At 48.3% G+C, this 18124-nt stretch overlaps 6 protein-coding genes and 1 non-coding gene across 7 annotated transcripts; 5 read left to right on the forward strand and 2 right to left on the reverse strand.

The window, feature by feature from the left end:
* Window positions 1-102: 102 nt before the first annotated feature.
* On the forward strand, window positions 103-863 carry EDB91DRAFT_1348322 (uncharacterized protein; the record flags this gene model as incomplete). The annotated part of the gene is made up of 4 exons (XM_041325964.1): window positions 103-207; window positions 264-359; window positions 409-516; window positions 615-863. The coding sequence occupies exons 1-4, from the start codon at window positions 193-195 to the stop codon at window positions 861-863; spliced, it is 468 nt and encodes a 155-aa protein (XP_041175138.1). The 5' UTR covers window positions 103-192.
* Window positions 864-931: 68 nt separating this feature from the next.
* On the forward strand, window positions 932-1002 carry EDB91DRAFT_t80. Its single transcript has one exon. It is a non-coding gene; the product is annotated as a tRNA-Gly (tRNA).
* Window positions 1003-1361: 359 nt separating this feature from the next.
* EDB91DRAFT_562393 (uncharacterized protein) lies at window positions 1362-2471 on the reverse strand. Its single transcript, XM_041327718.1, has 4 exons — window positions 2328-2471; window positions 2105-2262; window positions 1867-2040; window positions 1362-1800 (listed from the first exon to the last, which is right to left on the reverse strand). Exons 2-4 carry the CDS (start codon window positions 2238-2240, stop codon window positions 1511-1513), a joined length of 600 nt encoding a protein of 199 aa, XP_041175139.1. The 5' UTR covers window positions 2241-2262; window positions 2328-2471; the 3' UTR covers window positions 1362-1510.
* Window positions 2472-4159: 1688 nt separating this feature from the next.
* EDB91DRAFT_1083769 (uncharacterized protein) lies at window positions 4160-5135 on the reverse strand (the record flags this gene model as incomplete). Its single annotated transcript, XM_041315675.1, has 4 exons — window positions 4160-4185; window positions 4237-4630; window positions 4682-4779; window positions 4835-5135. 4 exons carry the CDS (start codon window positions 5133-5135, stop codon window positions 4160-4162), a joined length of 819 nt encoding a protein of 272 aa, XP_041175140.1.
* A 751-nt stretch (window positions 5136-5886) lies between these two features.
* On the forward strand, window positions 5887-7271 carry EDB91DRAFT_1348324 (uncharacterized protein). The gene is made up of 13 exons (XM_041325965.1): window positions 5887-6045; window positions 6102-6134; window positions 6194-6226; window positions 6286-6318; window positions 6378-6410; window positions 6470-6502; window positions 6562-6594; window positions 6654-6686; window positions 6746-6778; window positions 6838-6870; window positions 6930-6962; window positions 7019-7089; window positions 7149-7271. The coding sequence occupies exons 1-12, from the start codon at window positions 5946-5948 to the stop codon at window positions 7051-7053; spliced, it is 465 nt and encodes a 154-aa protein (XP_041175141.1). The 5' UTR covers window positions 5887-5945; the 3' UTR covers window positions 7054-7089; window positions 7149-7271.
* Window positions 7272-8748: 1477 nt separating this feature from the next.
* EDB91DRAFT_1337675 (major facilitator superfamily domain-containing protein) lies at window positions 8749-11677 on the forward strand (the record flags this gene model as incomplete). The annotated part of the gene is made up of 13 exons (XM_041325592.1): window positions 8749-9247; window positions 9313-9420; window positions 9475-9589; window positions 9646-9713; window positions 9765-9895; window positions 9949-10160; window positions 10219-10448; window positions 10508-10643; window positions 10695-10903; window positions 10963-11137; window positions 11197-11288; window positions 11454-11534; window positions 11633-11677. The coding sequence occupies exons 1-13, from the start codon at window positions 9107-9109 to the stop codon at window positions 11675-11677; spliced, it is 1743 nt and encodes a 580-aa protein (XP_041175142.1). The 5' UTR covers window positions 8749-9106.
* Window positions 11678-15902: 4225 nt separating this feature from the next.
* EDB91DRAFT_1056347 (acid protease) lies at window positions 15903-17320 on the forward strand (the record flags this gene model as incomplete). Its single annotated transcript, XM_041313998.1, has 5 exons — window positions 15903-16167; window positions 16226-16323; window positions 16374-16857; window positions 16904-17180; window positions 17236-17320. The coding sequence occupies 5 exons, from the start codon at window positions 15903-15905 to the stop codon at window positions 17318-17320; spliced, it is 1209 nt and encodes a 402-aa protein (XP_041175143.1).
* Between the last annotated feature and the right edge of the window lie 804 nt (window positions 17321-18124).

The raw sequence follows: 18124 nt of genomic DNA on the forward strand, positions 1-18124 counted from the left end.
ACATGTCCCTCCTAATGCGAATTATCTTAAACCTTTCTCGAATGTTCTACTATCATAGGAAAAACCGTCCCTCTGCTATTCGCAAAGAAACCAAATCTCTTATAAGACCTCTGAACGTATACTCTCCTTGATATTGAGCATGCCTCTCCGGCCACATTCTTCGCCAACTCTTTTCAAACTGCTCGCTCCACGATGCTCTGCCTCAAGGTGAGTGTGACGACGGGGTGCGGTTCTCAGATTCTCCGCCTCCTCTGCCGTCGCAGAGCAGCTCTTCCGCACTGGAATATGTAGCAGCGCCCCCTGTACGCCAGAGATCACCTATTACTCTCCGAAGACATCAATCCTCCAACACCTTCCCTGTATCTAACCGGACGCCTACCCTCTTCCAGCTCACCCTCGCCAACGAAGCTCCCGCCAAGCTCAGATGCACGACTGAATTCCGGATCGTCGCCCGCGCGAGCTGCAGGAGAGTTTGACGACGCCGTTTGGGAAAGACAGATGTCAGAAGATGATGTGGTACGCCGGGCAAGCGGTCACGACCCCACATCCGCATTCCAAGGTTGCTGGCAGTCCCGAGTTTCTCTCTCGAATATTGATGCATTGATTATCTGTAGGTGCAATCTCGGCAGGAATCACGCGAGACCATCACTGGCGAGTCGGCGCGACTTGTGCTTCCTCCCCAGCCCGTGTATTATGACGCGATGAGCTTGCTGGACGGGAGTGCACGCCCAAGCGATGATAGTCTACGTGTGACATATGAAGATCCCGGACAGGAGGCGGAGAAGCGGAGGCTGATGGCTTTGCTTGGGGATGAGAGTGTGCGGGGAGGGGGGAGGAAGAGCACCAGGATAGCGGGATTTTGATATGCATAGTGTACCTGAGGTGACCACATTAAAAAATTAAGACTTGTCACTGCAGCAAGAGCTGTCAGGCATTAATGGGGTAGTGGTAACCTGGGTCGTTGCCATCGACCCGCCGGGGGTTCGATTCCCCCTTAATGCAATACCAACATTTCTTTGCGCGGTATACGCAGGAGTAACTCTTTTTTGTGTTCCCACAATTACCTAGAAGAACTTGCACCCTCGCAGCCTAGTGACGGCCTACATGCCGTCGGCCAAAAGCAAAAAGTTTGACCTCTCTTACGGTGGCGACCCATACAATACTGGGAAAAACGGGCGGAAGAGGAAGACGCATAAAGGAAGGCCGAGTGAAGAAGTCAGAGAACGAAAGACAAAGAGGCGGATAGCTACAAGAAGGGCGGCACGACAACTTGAAACTGGCGGAGAGCAGCTGGACCCGAAAGATGTGGTCGATGTATCGTCAAACGTTTCGGAGATGTTACCCCGCCCGCATCCCACTCCTTTAATATCGTGTCATTGAATCATTGTCTGAGTACTGCAGAATCGAGACATTGGCGAAGAAGATAGTGATACCGAGACTTATGATTTGTATTTCTCGAGTCATCTTCGGTGACATGTCAGATTGTCACGTTCGACATCACGTCTCTATCTTAATTGTTTTTCTCTGCCCACGCGGGGCCCTTCTGGTTCTCCACGACGTACGCATAAACCTGTGTCCAATCCCGGCACACATGCGTCACACCCAAGCCGTCTGCGCCTATCAACTGACCATCAGAGTCGACGTTGAGTGGGTCGAGGGTAATATCAGAATTGCAAAGAACGGCCTGCCGCAAAATATTGAGACAATGACCACTATGGTCATTGGGCCCGTTAATGAGGGCTTCCCGGATCATTTGCAGACAATGAATCTGGTGAAACATCGAGATACCAAACACCCGCCCTGATAGAATTTGGGAACGGTGAGTGTCTGGCACACATCGACAAAAATGGGGCGATGGTAATTTACCTTTTGGTCCCAGGCGCACAAATCCGTGCCAGCCTCGTGGAAAATGGTCAAGTGAATTCCACTCCGACCAGGCCATAATCCCAGATGTACTGTAATGGTCTGTGCTATTAAACGTCATCGCGACGGTGTCCAGGCGGAGGGGTAATTCAGTCGGATAATCATCGTCAATGTAAGCTGCATTAAATATGTTGAGTGAGACTGAACTACGTGACTGTCAGTGAAGACGAGAACGACATACTGTGCTTTCTATCATCAACCGATGTCTTTTGAAAGCGCAAGATAGTAAGGATGTTCAATAAGATGCTAATGGCGAAAACACTAGGCCCAAATACGCGCAGTATTTCCGAGGATTGATGTTTAAGGCTATGAAGCATCGAGTCTGTCGTTGAATGTGATCTGAAGACAGTTTCAGTCACTTATGTGTATGCTGCGGAAGATAGCTGTGACAAGTCGTAACTTACCAGAAACCACCAGTATTGGGAGCTATAATTCGAGCTGTTGATGGCAGGGGCAACACATAACGTGCCATCCCACATAAACCCGTTTGCTTTATGGTGCGTGTCACTTAGTCGCCGCCGACTGTATTTCCTACCGTCTCCTAGGAAAACCATGATGTGTCTTCTTCTGATAAGGATATTCCTTTTGACGGGGGGACCAAATTGTAGGGGCACTTTCTGGTCGAATCGAATTGTGGGGGACGGGGGAAGAATTTTTCAGCAAGGGTCAGAATATTGGCCACTTGCTATCTTATCCTACCTACAGTGAGCAAGGATGCTCTCCGAAGCACATCCGTATGATTTACACTTGGTTGAACTGAACTGCCGGACCTTCGATTGCGCCAATGTGTGGGCTCGAGTCCTTCGGAACAAACAGCTTCCTGTACATTCGATGCTCACCCCATTAGAAGAAACAAATGTTACCGCTGTGCGGTATAATCTGCTCCACCGGCCGGGTCCGCCCCAGAATGTTGTTGGCAGAATTCAGGAATTCTGCCAACCGGTTTGGCCAGAACTGTTGTCACTGGCAGATGATAGAACTCAGAGGGGATGGTTTACTTCTCAATGGACGGAAATGCCTACCCCTCGTGTGAATGGGCGGGAGAATCTGCTAAGGAGGAGCCTGTATGATTCAGTGGCGGTTGAGCATCATGGTGCCATCTTCGTGTAGTTGTCGCATTATACAATATGATATGACAGAAAGGCATTGTCGAAAATCAAGGTTTTGTGCCTCGCCGTCGCAGCGTCAAAAAGCCACAAATTGTATAGCAGTCCGCAGTCGTGCTCCAAATGCCAGGAGCTATTTCTCTGGATTCTTGCCAGTCAACGCCATTACCAAACAAACTCCAACTTGCCATGGATCAGGTTTATATTGATATATTGATTACAATGACGAGGATGTTGGGTGGGATGAGTCCGACAACATTATATCGTCCTTAATCGTCGAGATGTCGAAAGATAGTCTACAGTTCTGCCGGCCAGACAAATCAGAGCCAAAGTAGTTCTGCCCCCTACGCTGTCCGCGTCGACGGTACCTTTGACGTGGCTCCATAAGTGAAGGTGGGTTCGCAATGGAATATTCTTACTGGACGATGACCACTGACCAGCCTTCTCGGCGATCTCCTGCCAAACAAACGTCTTCTGCTCCAGATCGTTGCCGAACCACGGGCCAGCATGTGCATTGCCCATTTATCGTAAACTGCGGGAGTTGGAACCAAAATTCTCCCTTGTTAGGATGCGCTGAGGTATTGGGTTTTGTCCAAACCAAGATGAATGTTGATTAGTCATGATATCGGGTGACTTCCGGTAAGGTTTTGCAGACGAATTTCTGTTAATCCTCAGGCCTTAGCCGAATAGCCGCGCTGGATTTGGAAGGTAGCTATCAACCAACACCTGTCAAACGGTCACTCTCGCACTCGTCTGTAAATCTGCCAATCTGTGGAGGGGTAGCTACCTCTCCATAAATTTCTGTAAATTGTCGGAGCGCACTAAATGTCTAATTCGGGTGATTTTCTTACTCTTTTTAGATGATTCGCTCACGGAATTGTCGTCCGGATCATTGGTGTTGTTCCCAGTCCATCGTCTTGCAGAGTTCTTACGGTTTACACATTCTGTCCGTAATTTAGCCGATGTCGAGCCAAACTTTTACAGACAAGCTTGTTTCTGTAAATTCTTACGGGAGTCACTCATTATTTTGATTGCGCGTCAGACATTTGTATGGACCAAAGACCATGATCGGAAGGTTGACGAGTATGTACATTAATGTGATCCGTATCTTTTTCTACTGAACACCCAATCTATCCTATCTCCATCAGGTCGAAACCTATACAATGGTTCAGTCTGGCATCTCGATCTGCAGTACAGCCGCACTCACCCAATGGAGGAATCGAGAATATTTGCTCGAATTCAAGTTTACAACTATCGCAGGCAACCTCGATGCTAACAGTCGCTTTCTTACCACACGAGAATCGCGTTGGAAGCTGCGACTGCCAGCCATCTTCGAAATGCAGCTGCTCAATCTTCTCTTTCTCAGGAAGGAATGCGACGGTGCCCATCAGTGCAATTCGTTGGGGTCGCGAATTCCAGCTGAGCCTCTTCATGCCCTCAACAGGAGTGGTAACGTTCCAAATCTGGATTTCGGTGAGGGAGCCAGATGAGGTATAGGTCTTATTGGCCTCAAGACCATCGTCGGGAGTGGGAACGACGCTGTCGATGTAACAAGAGGTGAATTTGGACGTGCCTAAGTGCCACTGGTAGAACATTGAGTCCTGGAACGATATAAATGACCAAGTCGCTTCAGATCACGGAGGTCCACTTACATTCTCGCTCAGGATAACGTGCGAGCCCGAAGTATAGATTTGGTCAGGTAAGGCTTTGTTCACCCGTACGATGGCGCTTGGGAAGTACATCTTTGGTGCTGGCCACACGGGTCCATTTATGATACAATGTTCGTAATGACTGAACGTGCGTACCCTTTTGCTTTACCCGGGGCTCGTCGATAAATTCGAGACCTGGAAATTGGTTGGGCTGCCGCAACCCATGGGCATCGCGCGGCCCGGAAACACTGGCAGAGGCGATATACACCGTGCATGCACAAACAACTGCGAGGATGGAGAGTCCCAGTGCAGTCCAAGCGGGCCATTCAAATGGGGGATCTACCGCGGCGGTACAATGCTCAGAGATAAAGTGTTTGTTGGGGAGAAGATTAGCGTCTTCAGAGTCTTCAAGTTGATGCTCTAGATCGTGCGTTCGGAGGGGCGAATACGAAGCCATGAAGGTGCGTGGTATATCTGAAAAGCAGTGGTTGAACCTCTTTACTTGTCAGTGGCACAGCACCCACCTACTGGTGGTTTGCTAGATGCTGCTTGGCTCGAATGCCCTACTGCGCGAAGCCTATGCATGAGAGGAGCACTCCAAGTTGATAACTGGTAAGTATTTATATTTATTTAGGGCGTAGGAAACTTCGGTATTTTCTGTCTATATGACAGTTGATGTCATATATCGGGAATACGTCCAGTGAGGGCAAGTATGATCCGTGCCTACTGAAATCTTCGCAGCGGCATGTCCCAGCATGTCCCTGTCTGCTTCTTATTTGATCGACCGAGAGAACTGTTGAATAGAGCCTCCGAGTCATAGCTCGATTCTCACCATGACCTCTGTCACACACTTCCTTCTGTCTAAGCCTGATGGCGGACTTCCTCGCCTCATTATGACGCATTGCTCAAGCAGGTTTCGAACGGAAGAACGCTTTGCCTAAGCGAATGATAATGAAAGAATACCCTCCGGGTATTCTCATCACAAACCCCGCCACGCACCTCCTTTTGTTCAAGTCGAAAGGCAGACTTCATCATCTCGTCGTGGCGCATCGAAAAAGCATGTCGCGAACGGAAGAACACTTTGCCTAATCACATAACACGCAAAATAACACGATAAGATAAGATACGATACGAAGGTCTCTGCGAGTGAGTCTGCAGTGGGTCTGGTAATCGAGCTCCCCAAAGATATAAAGCTCCACTCCCTGCATCGATTCTGCACTCAACACCCCAAGTAACACTTCATCAATCACTCTTACATCTAACCACCATGAAGCTCGCTTTGTCTTTTGTTTTTGCTGCCATCGCTTTGCTACAGGTGACGGCGGCAGCGCCAGTCGTCGACAAGCGTGCCATGAAGCCCTTTGCATGTATGTCCCGACGCACCTGTGGTATCCCCACCCTGTCTAACTATATATGCATCCAGATATCGTCGCCGAGGACTCCCCCGATGTTGAAGGTAATTCTTCAGTGCTAGCCTCGTTTTCGCGTATTCTATTCATCTGGTTTGCAACATAGACGTCGAGAAGCGTGGCATGAAGAAGTTCGCATGTATGTCACAATGTGTCTGTATTGTCTGCGCACTATCTGATGGGATATTCGTCGCATAGATATTGTTGCTGAGGGCTCACCTGATGCCGAAGGTAATTCTTCAGTGCTGGCTTCGGTTTTGCGTAGATCATTCACCTGATTGACAACACAGACGTCGAGAAGCGTGGCATGAAGAAGTTCGCATGTATGTCACAATGTATCTGTATTGTCTGCGCACTATCTGATGGGATATTCGTCGCATAGATATCGTTGCTGAGGGCTCACCTGATGCCGAAGGTAATTCTTCAGTGCTAACTTCGGTTTTTCGTAGACCATTCACCTGATTGACAACATAGACGTCGAGAAGCGTGGAATGAAGAAGTTCGCATGTGTGTCACAATGTGTCTATATTATCTACGCGCTGTCTAACGGGATATTCGTGGCATAGATATCGTTGCTGAGGGCTCACCTGATGCCGAAGGTGATTCCCTAGTACCGACCTTATTATCGAATGTCCTATTCACCTGGTTTGCAACATAGACGTCGAGAAGCGTGGCATGAAGAAGTTCGCATGTATGTCACAATGTGTCTGTATTATCTGCGCGCAATCTAACGGGATATTCATGGCATAGATATCGTTGCTGAGGACTCACCTGATGCCGAAGGTAATTATCTAGTACTGGGCTTATTGTCGAACATCCTATTCATCTGGTTTGTAACATAGACGTCGAGAAGCGTGGCATGAAGAAGTTCGCATGTATGTTTCATCTTGCTCGTACTATCTGTACCCTGTCCGACCAGATATGCGTCTAGATATTGTTGCCGAGGACCCCTCTGATGTCGAGTAGACGTTGAAAAGCGCTTCCCCACTCCTGGTGCTGAAGGTAATTCTCTAGTACTTGTGTTGTGCTCGAATGTTCTATTTACCATATTCAATGTACAGGTGTTGATGCATGCCTTTAGTATCAGCCTTGGAGTCTAGACTATTTTTGAATGATTATCGCCACTAGCAGAAGCTCAGAAGCTCGGGTTGTGGGCCCCAGCAGCGAGTGAAGTTTGACTTTCCTTAGCGCAATTTGGTCCAGTAACTGTGTGTTAATATCAATATCGCCCAATTGGTTTTATCTTGTCTTCTCTAGCCCGGAGAATATCGTGACTAACTGGTAGATCTTATCCTCGATTGTTTCGAATGTGTCATCCATGTCGTTCTTGATCGTCTCGCGCGTACTCGTGTTCTAACGCTGAACTACATCCCTCATTAACCCTCTCTCCGTCCTTTGGTCTTGTCACGCTTGTCGCGACCATCAGATTTCTGAGCAAGCATTTGCAACCGCATATCGTTAAAGATATTGCGCAGATCTGCCAGTTAAAGCTTCTGATCCAGGTTTGATCTGAGACAGAATGCCTTCCCGTTCAGTCTGACGATGGACATTAAAACATTACCGGCTGCGTTTGCTTGAACCTACCTTGACTGTGCCTGGTTTGTAAACCTTGTTAGGATTCACTTCGGAAGCGAATGTGGTAAGCGTTGAAGATTCCTGCAACAATAGTTGATAGTAATCATCACCGCCCGTTCAAATGGTCAAACTTGCACCTACCTGGTTTGTCTGATCGGATGTGGGATCTCATTCGCTGCAACCAGCAACCGGGGGTGCAGGGTTCGGAGACCGTGCAGGCTCAGCAAGTGAAACAGTCCTTGATTATGTTGTCCCACGACTGAGGAACTAACGCTCCTCTGCGGGATCCAAAGGACGGCTAGAACGACATCGTTAGAAACAACCGGCACTCAAGTTTGTAAGGCCGACGTTGTATCACTCTTTGTCACACATTGTTCTCAGGCTCCAAGGCCTCTATCTGGCAAATAAGGGTCTGACTGACTTCGCTTCAGCCATCCCTACTAGTAGTGCTTGTTCCGATCGCTTTTGTTCATCGAGTAAGTTTGAAAGCACAATTGTCAGGTCGCTTGGCTGTGTGCAGCACGGACAAAGGGATTGATAGATCGGGCACACAGGATTACAATAGCCAACCGGCTGCTGCATGCCAGCGCAGAGAGATGGACATATTGATCAAAGACTTCCGAGCTAGACTTGTGACCAGTTCATTTATCAGGCAAGCCGTAGACGAGCGCCCAGCACGTAGAACGGATTTTAATTTTCAACACTGCGAGTGGAGGTTGTTCTATTTTTTTTAGATAGTGGTGCATATAACAAAGAAGGGACATACATTATTTTAAGTGACTAGTCTCCATGGCCAATGTATGCATGCAGTTATATGTTAACATAAACGAACAAAAGTGCATATGTTGGCCATGAATTGTGTTTGTTCTTTTCGTGAACCATGCCCCACGACAAGGGTTTGGCCTAACGTGGAGTGAGGGATCGAAAGGGATCAGGCATGTTCCGGAGCGATATTATTCCGAGAAGGTGTTTGATCCCTTTCTATATTTCCCTGAGAGTCAAGGCTCTGCTTCGACCGAAGCTCGAGCAGCACTGATGTGAGTGACCTATGTATGGGGCTTTACCGGCGGTACCAACTGTTACAGCATTCCTGAATCCTGAGCAGGTCCGACGTTCCTTATTTGTATTTGTTGTTCTACATAGTCATTTCTGAAGTTGCTCCAAGTCCAGGACCACAATGCAATGACCAGGTAGAGTGCACCCTAAAACCCACTACGAAATTGTATTCGTAGCGGGAATATGACATTCATCCCTGAACCAGTACTTTTGATCCCAGCCAAGGGTTCTAGTCACACACATAGATCAACCCAGTGACGGTGCAAACATACAGATCCATTTTATCGGGCAGGTATCCTTCTAGTATAAGACAGCTACCGTCAACTAGGTTTTGTCGCTACGCCCTTGCATTCCCGTTCCTCCCTGCATCGATAAAGCACCAGGAGTGATGTCCAAGCCTGAGCTGACACTGACTCGTTCACCAAGTCACGATCCCAACTTCGAGAAGGGCAAGCACCATGTCGTCCAGTGCAGTCTTTTACGCTCCATTTTCATCGTCGTGACCTGCACTGCTGCAATGGTGGTCAACGTACGTCCTCATCATGATCATATTCCTCGTTTTTTGTAATATCTTGCTGTTCGTTATTGATACAGACTTCCAATGCCGCTTCTGTCTCTATCTCGCTCCCAACCATCGAAAAGGACCTAGATATCGACGAAGAACAACTGCAGTGGCTCGTATCTTCCTATTCACTCAGTTCGGTGCGTCTTTGCTTCTCTTTCGTCTGCTTTCGTTGTGGCTCACTTCCCATTTAGGGTTGCCTTCTGTTGTTCTTTGGCAGATTGGCGGATCTTTATGGAAGAAAAAAGGCGTTCATGATCGGTACTCTATGCCAGGTTGCCTTTTCTCTTGGTTGTGGCTTTGCACAGAGTGGGTGCGCCTTCCGATTTTTCGGCCAGTTCTGTCCATTCACATTGTCATCGCAGATGGTCTTACCCTCGCCGTCTTGTGCGGATTCCTAGGCATTGGTACCGCCGCTACAATACCCTCTGCAGTGAATGATTTGTATACCCTGTGAACAGGAAGTTCTAATCCAATTTGTCAGCTCGGTATCCTTGCGCATTCATTCCCTCCATCTAGAGCACGCTCAATAGCATTCGCAACTTTTTCAGCGGGTGCTCCTGTCGGAGGCGCATTTGGCATGATGATAGGCGGTGTGCTTACAGAATTTTCCTCGTGCGTCAGAAGTTGCTCGTGCGTGACGTTGTATTTCTAACATCTTCATACAGGACGCACTGGTCCTCTGTATTCTATTTGACTGCAGGAATTTCGGCTCTAACAGGACTTACCGGTATGATTTCATTCGACGCAGATGTTCCCTCAACCGAAATCGTCAAACGTGTCGATTGGATCGGCGCGTTGCTTATCACCGTCGGTTTGGTATTAATTGTATTTGTACTTGGTCAAGGAGAACTCGCTTCGCAAGGTTGGAAAACTCCATGTGAGACTTCCCCTGTATCATATATTGTGTTATCGTTAAATTGCCCAATTATCGCTAGATATTATTGCGCTTCTCATCGCCGGGGTTATCATGGTATCACTGTTCCTGCTTTGGGAACGATACTTGGAGCAAGTCCAAGATGATCCATCAAGAGCACCGTCCGCGTGGATGCCACCGCCATTGATGAGGCCCTCGATTTGGACGCGAGCAAGGGGTCGGATGGCTGTTATCCTCGTCATCGCATTCCTAAATTGGAGTGCTTTTATGAGCTGGTGCTTCTGGGTTCAGGTATGTCCACTTCCTGCTGCCTGTCGGGATGCGATGTCGCTCATTATGCTCCTTTCTAGTTATACTATCAGAACTACTTGTTGCTCCCGCCTGTAAAAACCATGATCCGGTTCATTCCGATGTTCATTGTCGGCTGTTTGTGCAACATTTTCGTCGCAATGGTCGTTGCCAGATTGCCCTTGGTCGTCTTTGTAGGTATGGCTCTTTGTTAGGAATATTAAGACGTGAGGCTGACTCGCCGTCCAGTCAGCGGAACGCTACTGACAGCATCTGCCGGCATCCTATTTGCGCTGATTGACCCGTCCGCAACATACTGGGCCTTTGGCTTCCCGTCCACGGTTCTCGTCGTGTTTGGCGCTGATTTTGTGTACTCCTCTGGTACAATTTTCATCGCCAAAATTGCGCTCCACCACGAGCAAAGCGTTGCCGGAGCGCTATTCCAAACTATGACACAGGTCAGTACCAGTAAAGCAACCAACGCTGTCCCGTTCTAAGGTCGATTTCTTTGAGATAGCTCGGCATTGCATTCGGTCTTACTATAACCACCATCGTGTTCAACACTGTAGTTAAAAAGGAGTCTGCTGATCCTGGCGTTACTGTCAACTCCGCTGGCACCAACACGCCTCAGTCCGCACAGCTTAAGGGGTATAAATCTGCACAATGGACTTCCGCTTCATTTGCGCTTATTGGTGAGCGCTGCGAATTTGGCCTGCGTTGAGAGTGCCTTACCGACGATCTATAAATGTAGCTGCGCTGCTGGCAGTGCTTTTCCTCCGCAGTGTGGGGATTGTTGGAGACAAGAAAACTATCAAGCATACTGACTCTGATCAGACCAAGATGGTGCAGCCTGTCGAATGACGCCTACCCTCCGCATCCGCCCAAATAGACATCTTAATCTAGCAAGGGAACACCTCATGCCATGCATGTACCCATCTCCGCACTTGTTCAATCATATCACCGTTTCCCAACCGAACCTTCTGCCACGAATTCTCTATGTGGTCATAGTACTATGCTCGTCGTTGCTTAGACTCTGGCATTGCAGTTTATCCAACAAGTAAGCAAGGACCTACGGGTAATACCCGTAGAGTGAGTGGTACCCCTGATTTTGCGTGGCACGGTAAGTCCTACCCGACTCCCGAGGTGATTCGGGCTATTATCATATGAATTTCGATCATATGCCCTAGAATTTCACGCCCCTGGTCAAAAGCACAGTCGACCGATTCCGGTGAACAATAAACCTCAGGACGGTACTGTAAGGTGAAAGGTACCTGGAATGAAAATTCGCGGGGTCGGACCTTTTACATGAATACTACGGTTGCCAAATTGGGACGACCTTATTGTTAAGCCCCTCCCGGGAGTCGTCCTGCCCATCGAAAGGTCGCTGCTCACACGATATGCATTCGCTATTCCAGCTTGCTTATTTTCATCGTGTCAATTAGCGTGGCGGGTGCGCTTTGACTAGTACGTCTCAGTCTCACAATGGTATTTTAGTGACAATTAGGACAGAAGTCGCGGAACGTATGGGATTTGCAAAGTTCTCATCGTAGGTCAAGTCACGGTGGAAAGGTATATAAGAGAACCACCAAAAGTGCGACATTCATCAGCTCAACTTACTTTTGACTCTCATCCGTCAGCAGTTTATCCAGCTGCCATCTCTCAAACAGAACCTTCTACTACTACTCGTAAAGTCACGGCTTCGTCGTCTGTTCCACTCCACAACCCGCAATGGACTCATTCTCGAACGTCCTCGCTATTTTATCTGCTTCAAAAGCTGACGATGAGCGGAGCCCTGCATCGTCGACACCAGTTGAGGAGGAGTACCAAACAAGCACCGGGGGTTGTTACTGCGTCATTGCATGAACGCGTGCAAAATTTATGCACGCCGTCCCATTCATATATGGATGTAAGTAATGTTTTTTTGTTCGCGGGACGATGGCTCACTGTCATCTATTGCAGCTCCAGAACACTGCTCCGTGATAGCTTGGACATTGCGATATCCTCTGTAGTGTTTAAAACCACGGGTCTCATGAGCGACACCGCATCTCACTTCACTTCACTTATTACAATCACATACGTTCCAACTTCGTTCAACATGCTTCGACCTTCATTAACCATTTTTGATGTGTTATTTCATTGGGCTCTTCGGAGCTGTGCATCTTGGGTACAGGTACATTCGATATTGTCAGATGTTCTGGGTAGCACATGTATAATTATCTGCAACACTTCCAAAGAAGGAACGATTTTACCTGGTATCCTTATGGCTCGCTACCCTTGACCCAGTTTTCGTTCTTCTGTGCAGTATGCCACCCAATGTCTCGCCCGTTTCCATATCTCACACCCGGATTGTTTTGGCGTACGAACCTGCATGGTGCACTTGCCACATGGCAAGGTGTTAGTGGCACTGTGCGCTTAGAGGGGGGCACCCAATGTCTCGCCGGTCTCCGTATACTACACTAGGATCATCCCGTCTGCTGAACCACACACGATCCGTTTGCCGTCTGGCAAAAATACAGGCGAGTATACTAGATGTGGTTGATATCAATATTATTCGATTGATCTTGATGGCAAGGATGTTGGGTGGGATGAGTCAACTTGACGTCGACGTTAATCGTTAGGAAAGATAGTGTACAGTTCTGCCGACCGGAAAAATCAGGAGTCAAAGTGGTTCTGCCCCTACGCCATCCGCGTCGACAGTACCTCGAACTCCTGCCAAACGAATTTGCTCCCGCTCGTTGTTCAAGTTCGAATCACCTGCTAGCATGTGCATTGCGTGTATACCGTAAACTTGAGGAGTTTTAACCAGAATCATTTTCTGGCTTGTTTGGACGCTGAGATTTCGGGTTGAGGAAAATAAGAGTCTCACTGACTTCGATTTAGCCACCCGTACTAATGCTAAGTAGTACTTGTTCCGATTCATCGAGTACGTTTGAAGGCACAACTGCCAGGTGTCTCAGGGTGCAGGACGGAGCCAAGCTGTTGCGTGTCAGAGATATGAACATGCTGATGAAACACTACGAATTGCAGGAGCAATGTTTCAGTGGCTGTGCAGTCATACCCGAGCAAAATCAAATTCTATCAATTCTTGATCAAGTCAAAAGTCGATCGTTGATCATGCACATGGATGTACGTTGCGCGCTTGAAACTCATTGAACTGGTATTAGACAGGGATTTGAACAGGTCTATGCAAAGCCTGTGGTCTACCCACAAAAAGGCGAAGCTCAATTTAAATCCTGTTCCTCCTGCCAGTGCTCTGCTTCTGCCAAACACGCCCGTCGAGACCCCTCCAGAAGATACGAACCAACCGCCTCTACCCACAATAGAACACACTTGAGACCTAGAGACCTCTTCCATCCTCCGCAACACCCGCTACGAATGCAATAACCGCACCAGACACACATCCCCCTTCGACAAAGCGAAAATTGCGATCAGCCTGTTCAGCAGTAGAAGATAGTGGTAAGCGACCAAGCTATCTAGCAATGCAATAACAACGGATCACACTCCCCCGCTACTCGATTATCCGATCTAGGTGGTGTTGAAGCATGCGTTGAAGAGATTCTCTGTCATCTGGAGATCTAGCTACACACGGGTGTGCAGCCTCCATGTGCAGTTTTTTGCATGGTCCTTCAGCATGCGGAAAGACCCTGCTAGCGAACGCGATAGTTGGGGTGAGTGCGCCCACAGAAATTTGAGTAAGTCGACTGATGGCGTGTAGAAACTGGGTGTTCCATTTATCAGCATATCTGCTCCTTTGATCGTGTCTGGCATGTCCAGAGAGTCTGAAAAAAATACTACGAGATACATTTGACGAGGCTAAGGTATATCTCATGTTCCGTATGGATTGCTTTCAGCCTAATCATGACGCTCAGTGTATCGCGTCATGTCTACTGTTCGTTGACGAAATCGATGCTAATACTCCCGTATGGTTGCACGGTTCTTGAAGTGCATGGATGGTAGTTTTGATATCATTTTCTTCGCCACATCCTCTAACCTGATCTATGCAGATATGTCCTGGGAGAAGACCGAAAACAAACTTGTGATCGTCATTGACGCCACCAACCGACCAGACTCATTAGATGTTGTTCTCCATCGCGCCGGTCGATTCGGCCCGAAACAAGTAATCCCGGAGTCTCACATTTGAGAGCCTGTTTCATGCTACTGGCAGGATTCTGCAAGTACTATGCGCAAACATCCGGCTCGACGGCGACTTCAACTTCGCTGCCTTTGCCAAAGCTACGCCTGGCTACGTAGGTGCGGACCTATCAGCATCGACAGACACAGCGGGTGTCATCGCCTTCAAGCGCATCTTCAAACAACTCACAGACGGCACGGTCGTCCTTCCAGAGGCCCAAGAAAACACCGACCAAAACACTGCCATGGCAGTGGATCTGCCGCCAACACCGACACCACGGCAAAGTATCACCCCTTTTGTCTCTCTATCATCCCAACTCTCCACTTCTTCCATCGCGCACTTCCTCAACGCAAATCCCTCTCCTCTCGCACCCTCTCAGCTCGCCCCTCTGTGAATTACTTCCGACGATTTTGCCGCGTTATGTGAAAGTCCAACCTTCCTCCAAGCGAGAGGGTTTTGCAACTGTGCCAGACGTGACGTGGGCCGATACGAGCGTGTCGAGATCGTGCGGACAGTCGTGTGCAATGTCCCATTCATGCCCACAGAACCAGGTGCCGAGACGATCCTGCAGGGCGCGGAGCAGATCGTGCAGGATACTAAGTGCGATGGATACAACAGTGTGGACCTAGCAGCTGTCGTCCGTGAGGCAGGAGTTGTTGCACTTAAACGTGTCCTCGGTGCGCTCGACCAGTTGGATGACAATGGTGGAGGTGTAGTGGAAGAGCAACCACAGGTGTTGATCGTCTTGGAGGATTTTGTGCGTGCTCAGGATAAGGTCGGTTCTAGTGAGTCTGCAGTGCAGCAGGGGAAGTATGAGGCGCTGCGAGCAAAGCTGGCCTTCCTGTGCGGACGGGGAAAGATGTTGATTAGAAGTAGGCTATTCTCGGTATCAGCATTATAACGGGACGCTAATAATTGGTATCCCTGCGACACATGCATGAGTCGCTTGGCCGGGTACTGGCATGAACTTTGAGGCGTTTCTGAATCCGCCTCAGACGTGGAATGGGAATGGCAGGCAGAGGGTTGTGCACCGGAACCGGTTTGAACTAGCAGTGCAGAAAGGTATCGTTATAGTCCTCCTGGTCCATTCTGCAGACTGCACTGGTTAAACAGTTTACTAATATGAGCTTTTTAGTACTAGCTTACCAACAAGCGAAAGTTAAACGTTATGTAAGTGCCAGCAGGCACATTTCAAGTTAGTCTGAGTGGCGAGTCGCTTCCCTTTTCGCGTTCGCGATACCGTCAGAAAAAAATGTAGCAATGGTTGCAGTAAGCACCAACCACCATTTATTTGACACCACCAAGTGAGATTGGTGGTCAGGAAGATGGTTTTCTCTCCTTTTACCTTGCCAGCGCTCGCCTTCCTCTCGCTGTCCGCGAGTGCTTCGCCTCGTCCTCGGACAACCTCGAGCACGGCTTCTCTCAAGCTCGCCGTTAGAATCAACTCGGAGGGTATCACGAACGTCGTCGCCGCTGATAGAGCTCGAGCCCAAGCCTTACTACAAGGCAGCAGCAGCTCGTCCATTGATGCAACCAATGCTGTGAGAATATACACCACTGACGTTGGCGTGGGGAGTCCGCCAACAAACTGTAAGCTGCTCGTGCTCTAGCAGTTTTTTTTACTTGATTGACTATCTATTTCATGCAGATACACTCCTAGTAGACACTGGAAGCTCAAATACCTGGATCGGGGGCTACAAGCCTTACGAGAAGACTACCACGAGTCAAGATACGGGCGGTCAATTCGTGAGTATGTGTGCGTTCTACACGGTATTCATATTGTCGACTTCTTCCAGAGCGTTGCATATCGCGATTCGAGTCACGTATCTGGAGAGGAATACTTGGACACCGTAACGCTCAACTCCCATCTGGTCATCGAGAAGCAATCTATTGGCGTCGTAGCCGATTATCATGGGAACCATTCTCTGGATGGAATTCTTGGCCTTGGACCAGTTGACTTAACGCAGGGCACCGTCAGTAATGCATATGAAGTTCCAACTGTGATGGATAATCTCTACGCACAGAACACGATTATTTCAGAAGTGCTCGGGGTGTTCTTCTCGCCTGCTTCCTCTGGTGATAGCAGTGGCGAGCTCACATTTGGCGGTTATGATGCCTCCAAAACTACTGGACCCGTCAGCTATGTGCCTATCACATCAACATCTCCAGCGAATAAATATTGGGGCTTCGACCAATCCATCAGCTATGGGTACACGCCAATTTTGACCAAGGCACCTGGTATCGTCGACACGGGAACCAACCTTATTCTTATTGCCACTGGTATGTGCCCTGTGCGATATGGAAACCGTGCTAAACCACAGTTCAGATGCTTTCGACAAATATAAGTCAGCGACCGGTGGGACCCTCGATGAGACCACTGGCTTGTTAAAGATCTCACCTGACCAATACGATCAGCTCTTGTCCTTATATTTCACTATCGGCGATGGAATTTATGAGCTCACCCCCAATGCACAAATCTGGCCTCGATCGTTGAACAGCGCCATTCGCGGTACCGGTACCACCGACGGCATATACTTGGTCGTCAGTGACATCGGGAACAATTCTGGTTCTGGCTTGGATGTTATTAATGGCTATTGTTTCCTGTACGCATGCTCTTTTTTTCACCAAGTAAGAATTTACTGAATTGTTCATCCGCAGAGAGCGTTTTTACTCGGTACTTGACAAGACGAACTCCCAAGTCGGGTTTGCCACAACTGAGTATACCCATGCCACGTTGAATTAACTTGGGTTCACCGAGAGATGACAATCCTACCCGTATCAGCATCTTACCTGACGTACATTACCCAAAAACATTTCTACTCGCATTTCTGTTTTGACTGTTTACTATCAGTACTACCGTCAACACTCGTTCAGCAGACCACCCACTCTTACAATTCTGTTCCAATCAATAATCTAGTTACCATTACACAATTATTCTAAAATACTACGACTCCGCCACTCACCCGTTCCTCGATGATTCAACTTCTCCCGTAGTCAGACCTGGAAAGAAGGAAGACAGTCTGTCAAGAGCCAATCAAATCAGATCAATGAAGGAGCTACTAATACATGGGTATGGGTTCGATGTGAATTTGTTAACCAGATTTAGACTTACTCTGAAAAGCGCGTCTGACCAGGGCAAGCTACTACAGAAGCTCGGAGTTGTCGGCGAAAGCCAAGGAGGTGCGAGACAAGTGTTCTTGTGTCCACAGCAGGCTCGTCCTGCGTGATCTAAACTAGACGCTCTCGTCCCTCGGTCCTCGGGAATACGAAAGCATGGTACACACCCCTCCATCTTCTATCACGATCTCTCTCGTACATCCATATTCCTAATAGTCAGAATCTTCCACGCATGTCGTGCCAGACACATTACAGTCGATATTCTCATAATGCATGACGAAAAAAAGAAATTTGATAACAAACTGACTTTCGACATATAAAATCACGCACCATGGTAAAAATGTCATGCATCATGCTCTGTTCATAATGCATAGTGGTGGCATATGAGCAAACATATCTCTTTCGTTTTTTATTAATTATTATGCATTAT

Source organism: Suillus paluster, assembly GCF_016628075.1.
Source record: "Suillus paluster strain FC165 chromosome Unknown EDB91scaffold_44, whole genome shotgun sequence".
NCBI classification, from domain to species: Eukaryota; Fungi; Basidiomycota; class Agaricomycetes; order Boletales; family Suillaceae; genus Suillus; species Suillus paluster.

Coding starts and splice junctions, on each gene's coding strand:
- EDB91DRAFT_562393 (XM_041327718.1), bottom strand. CDS start 2,240: ATGCTTCATAGCCTTAAACATCAATCCTCGGAAATACTGCGCGTATTT. Junction 2,041..2,104: donor GGTTGATGATAGAAAGCACA/GTATGTCGTTCT, acceptor TATTTAATGCAG/CTTACATTGACGATGATTAT. Junction 1,801..1,866: donor TGTGCGCCTGGGACCAAAAG/GTAAATTACCAT, acceptor AAATTCTATCAG/GGCGGGTGTTTGGTATCTCG.
- EDB91DRAFT_1348324 (XM_041325965.1), top strand. CDS start 5,946: ATGAAGCTCGCTTTGTCTTTTGTTTTTGCTGCCATCGCTTTGCTACAG. Junction 6,135..6,193: donor GGACTCCCCCGATGTTGAAG/GTAATTCTTCAG, acceptor TTTGCAACATAG/ACGTCGAGAAGCGTGGCATG. Junction 6,595..6,653: donor TGGAATGAAGAAGTTCGCAT/GTGTGTCACAAT, acceptor TTCGTGGCATAG/ATATCGTTGCTGAGGGCTCA.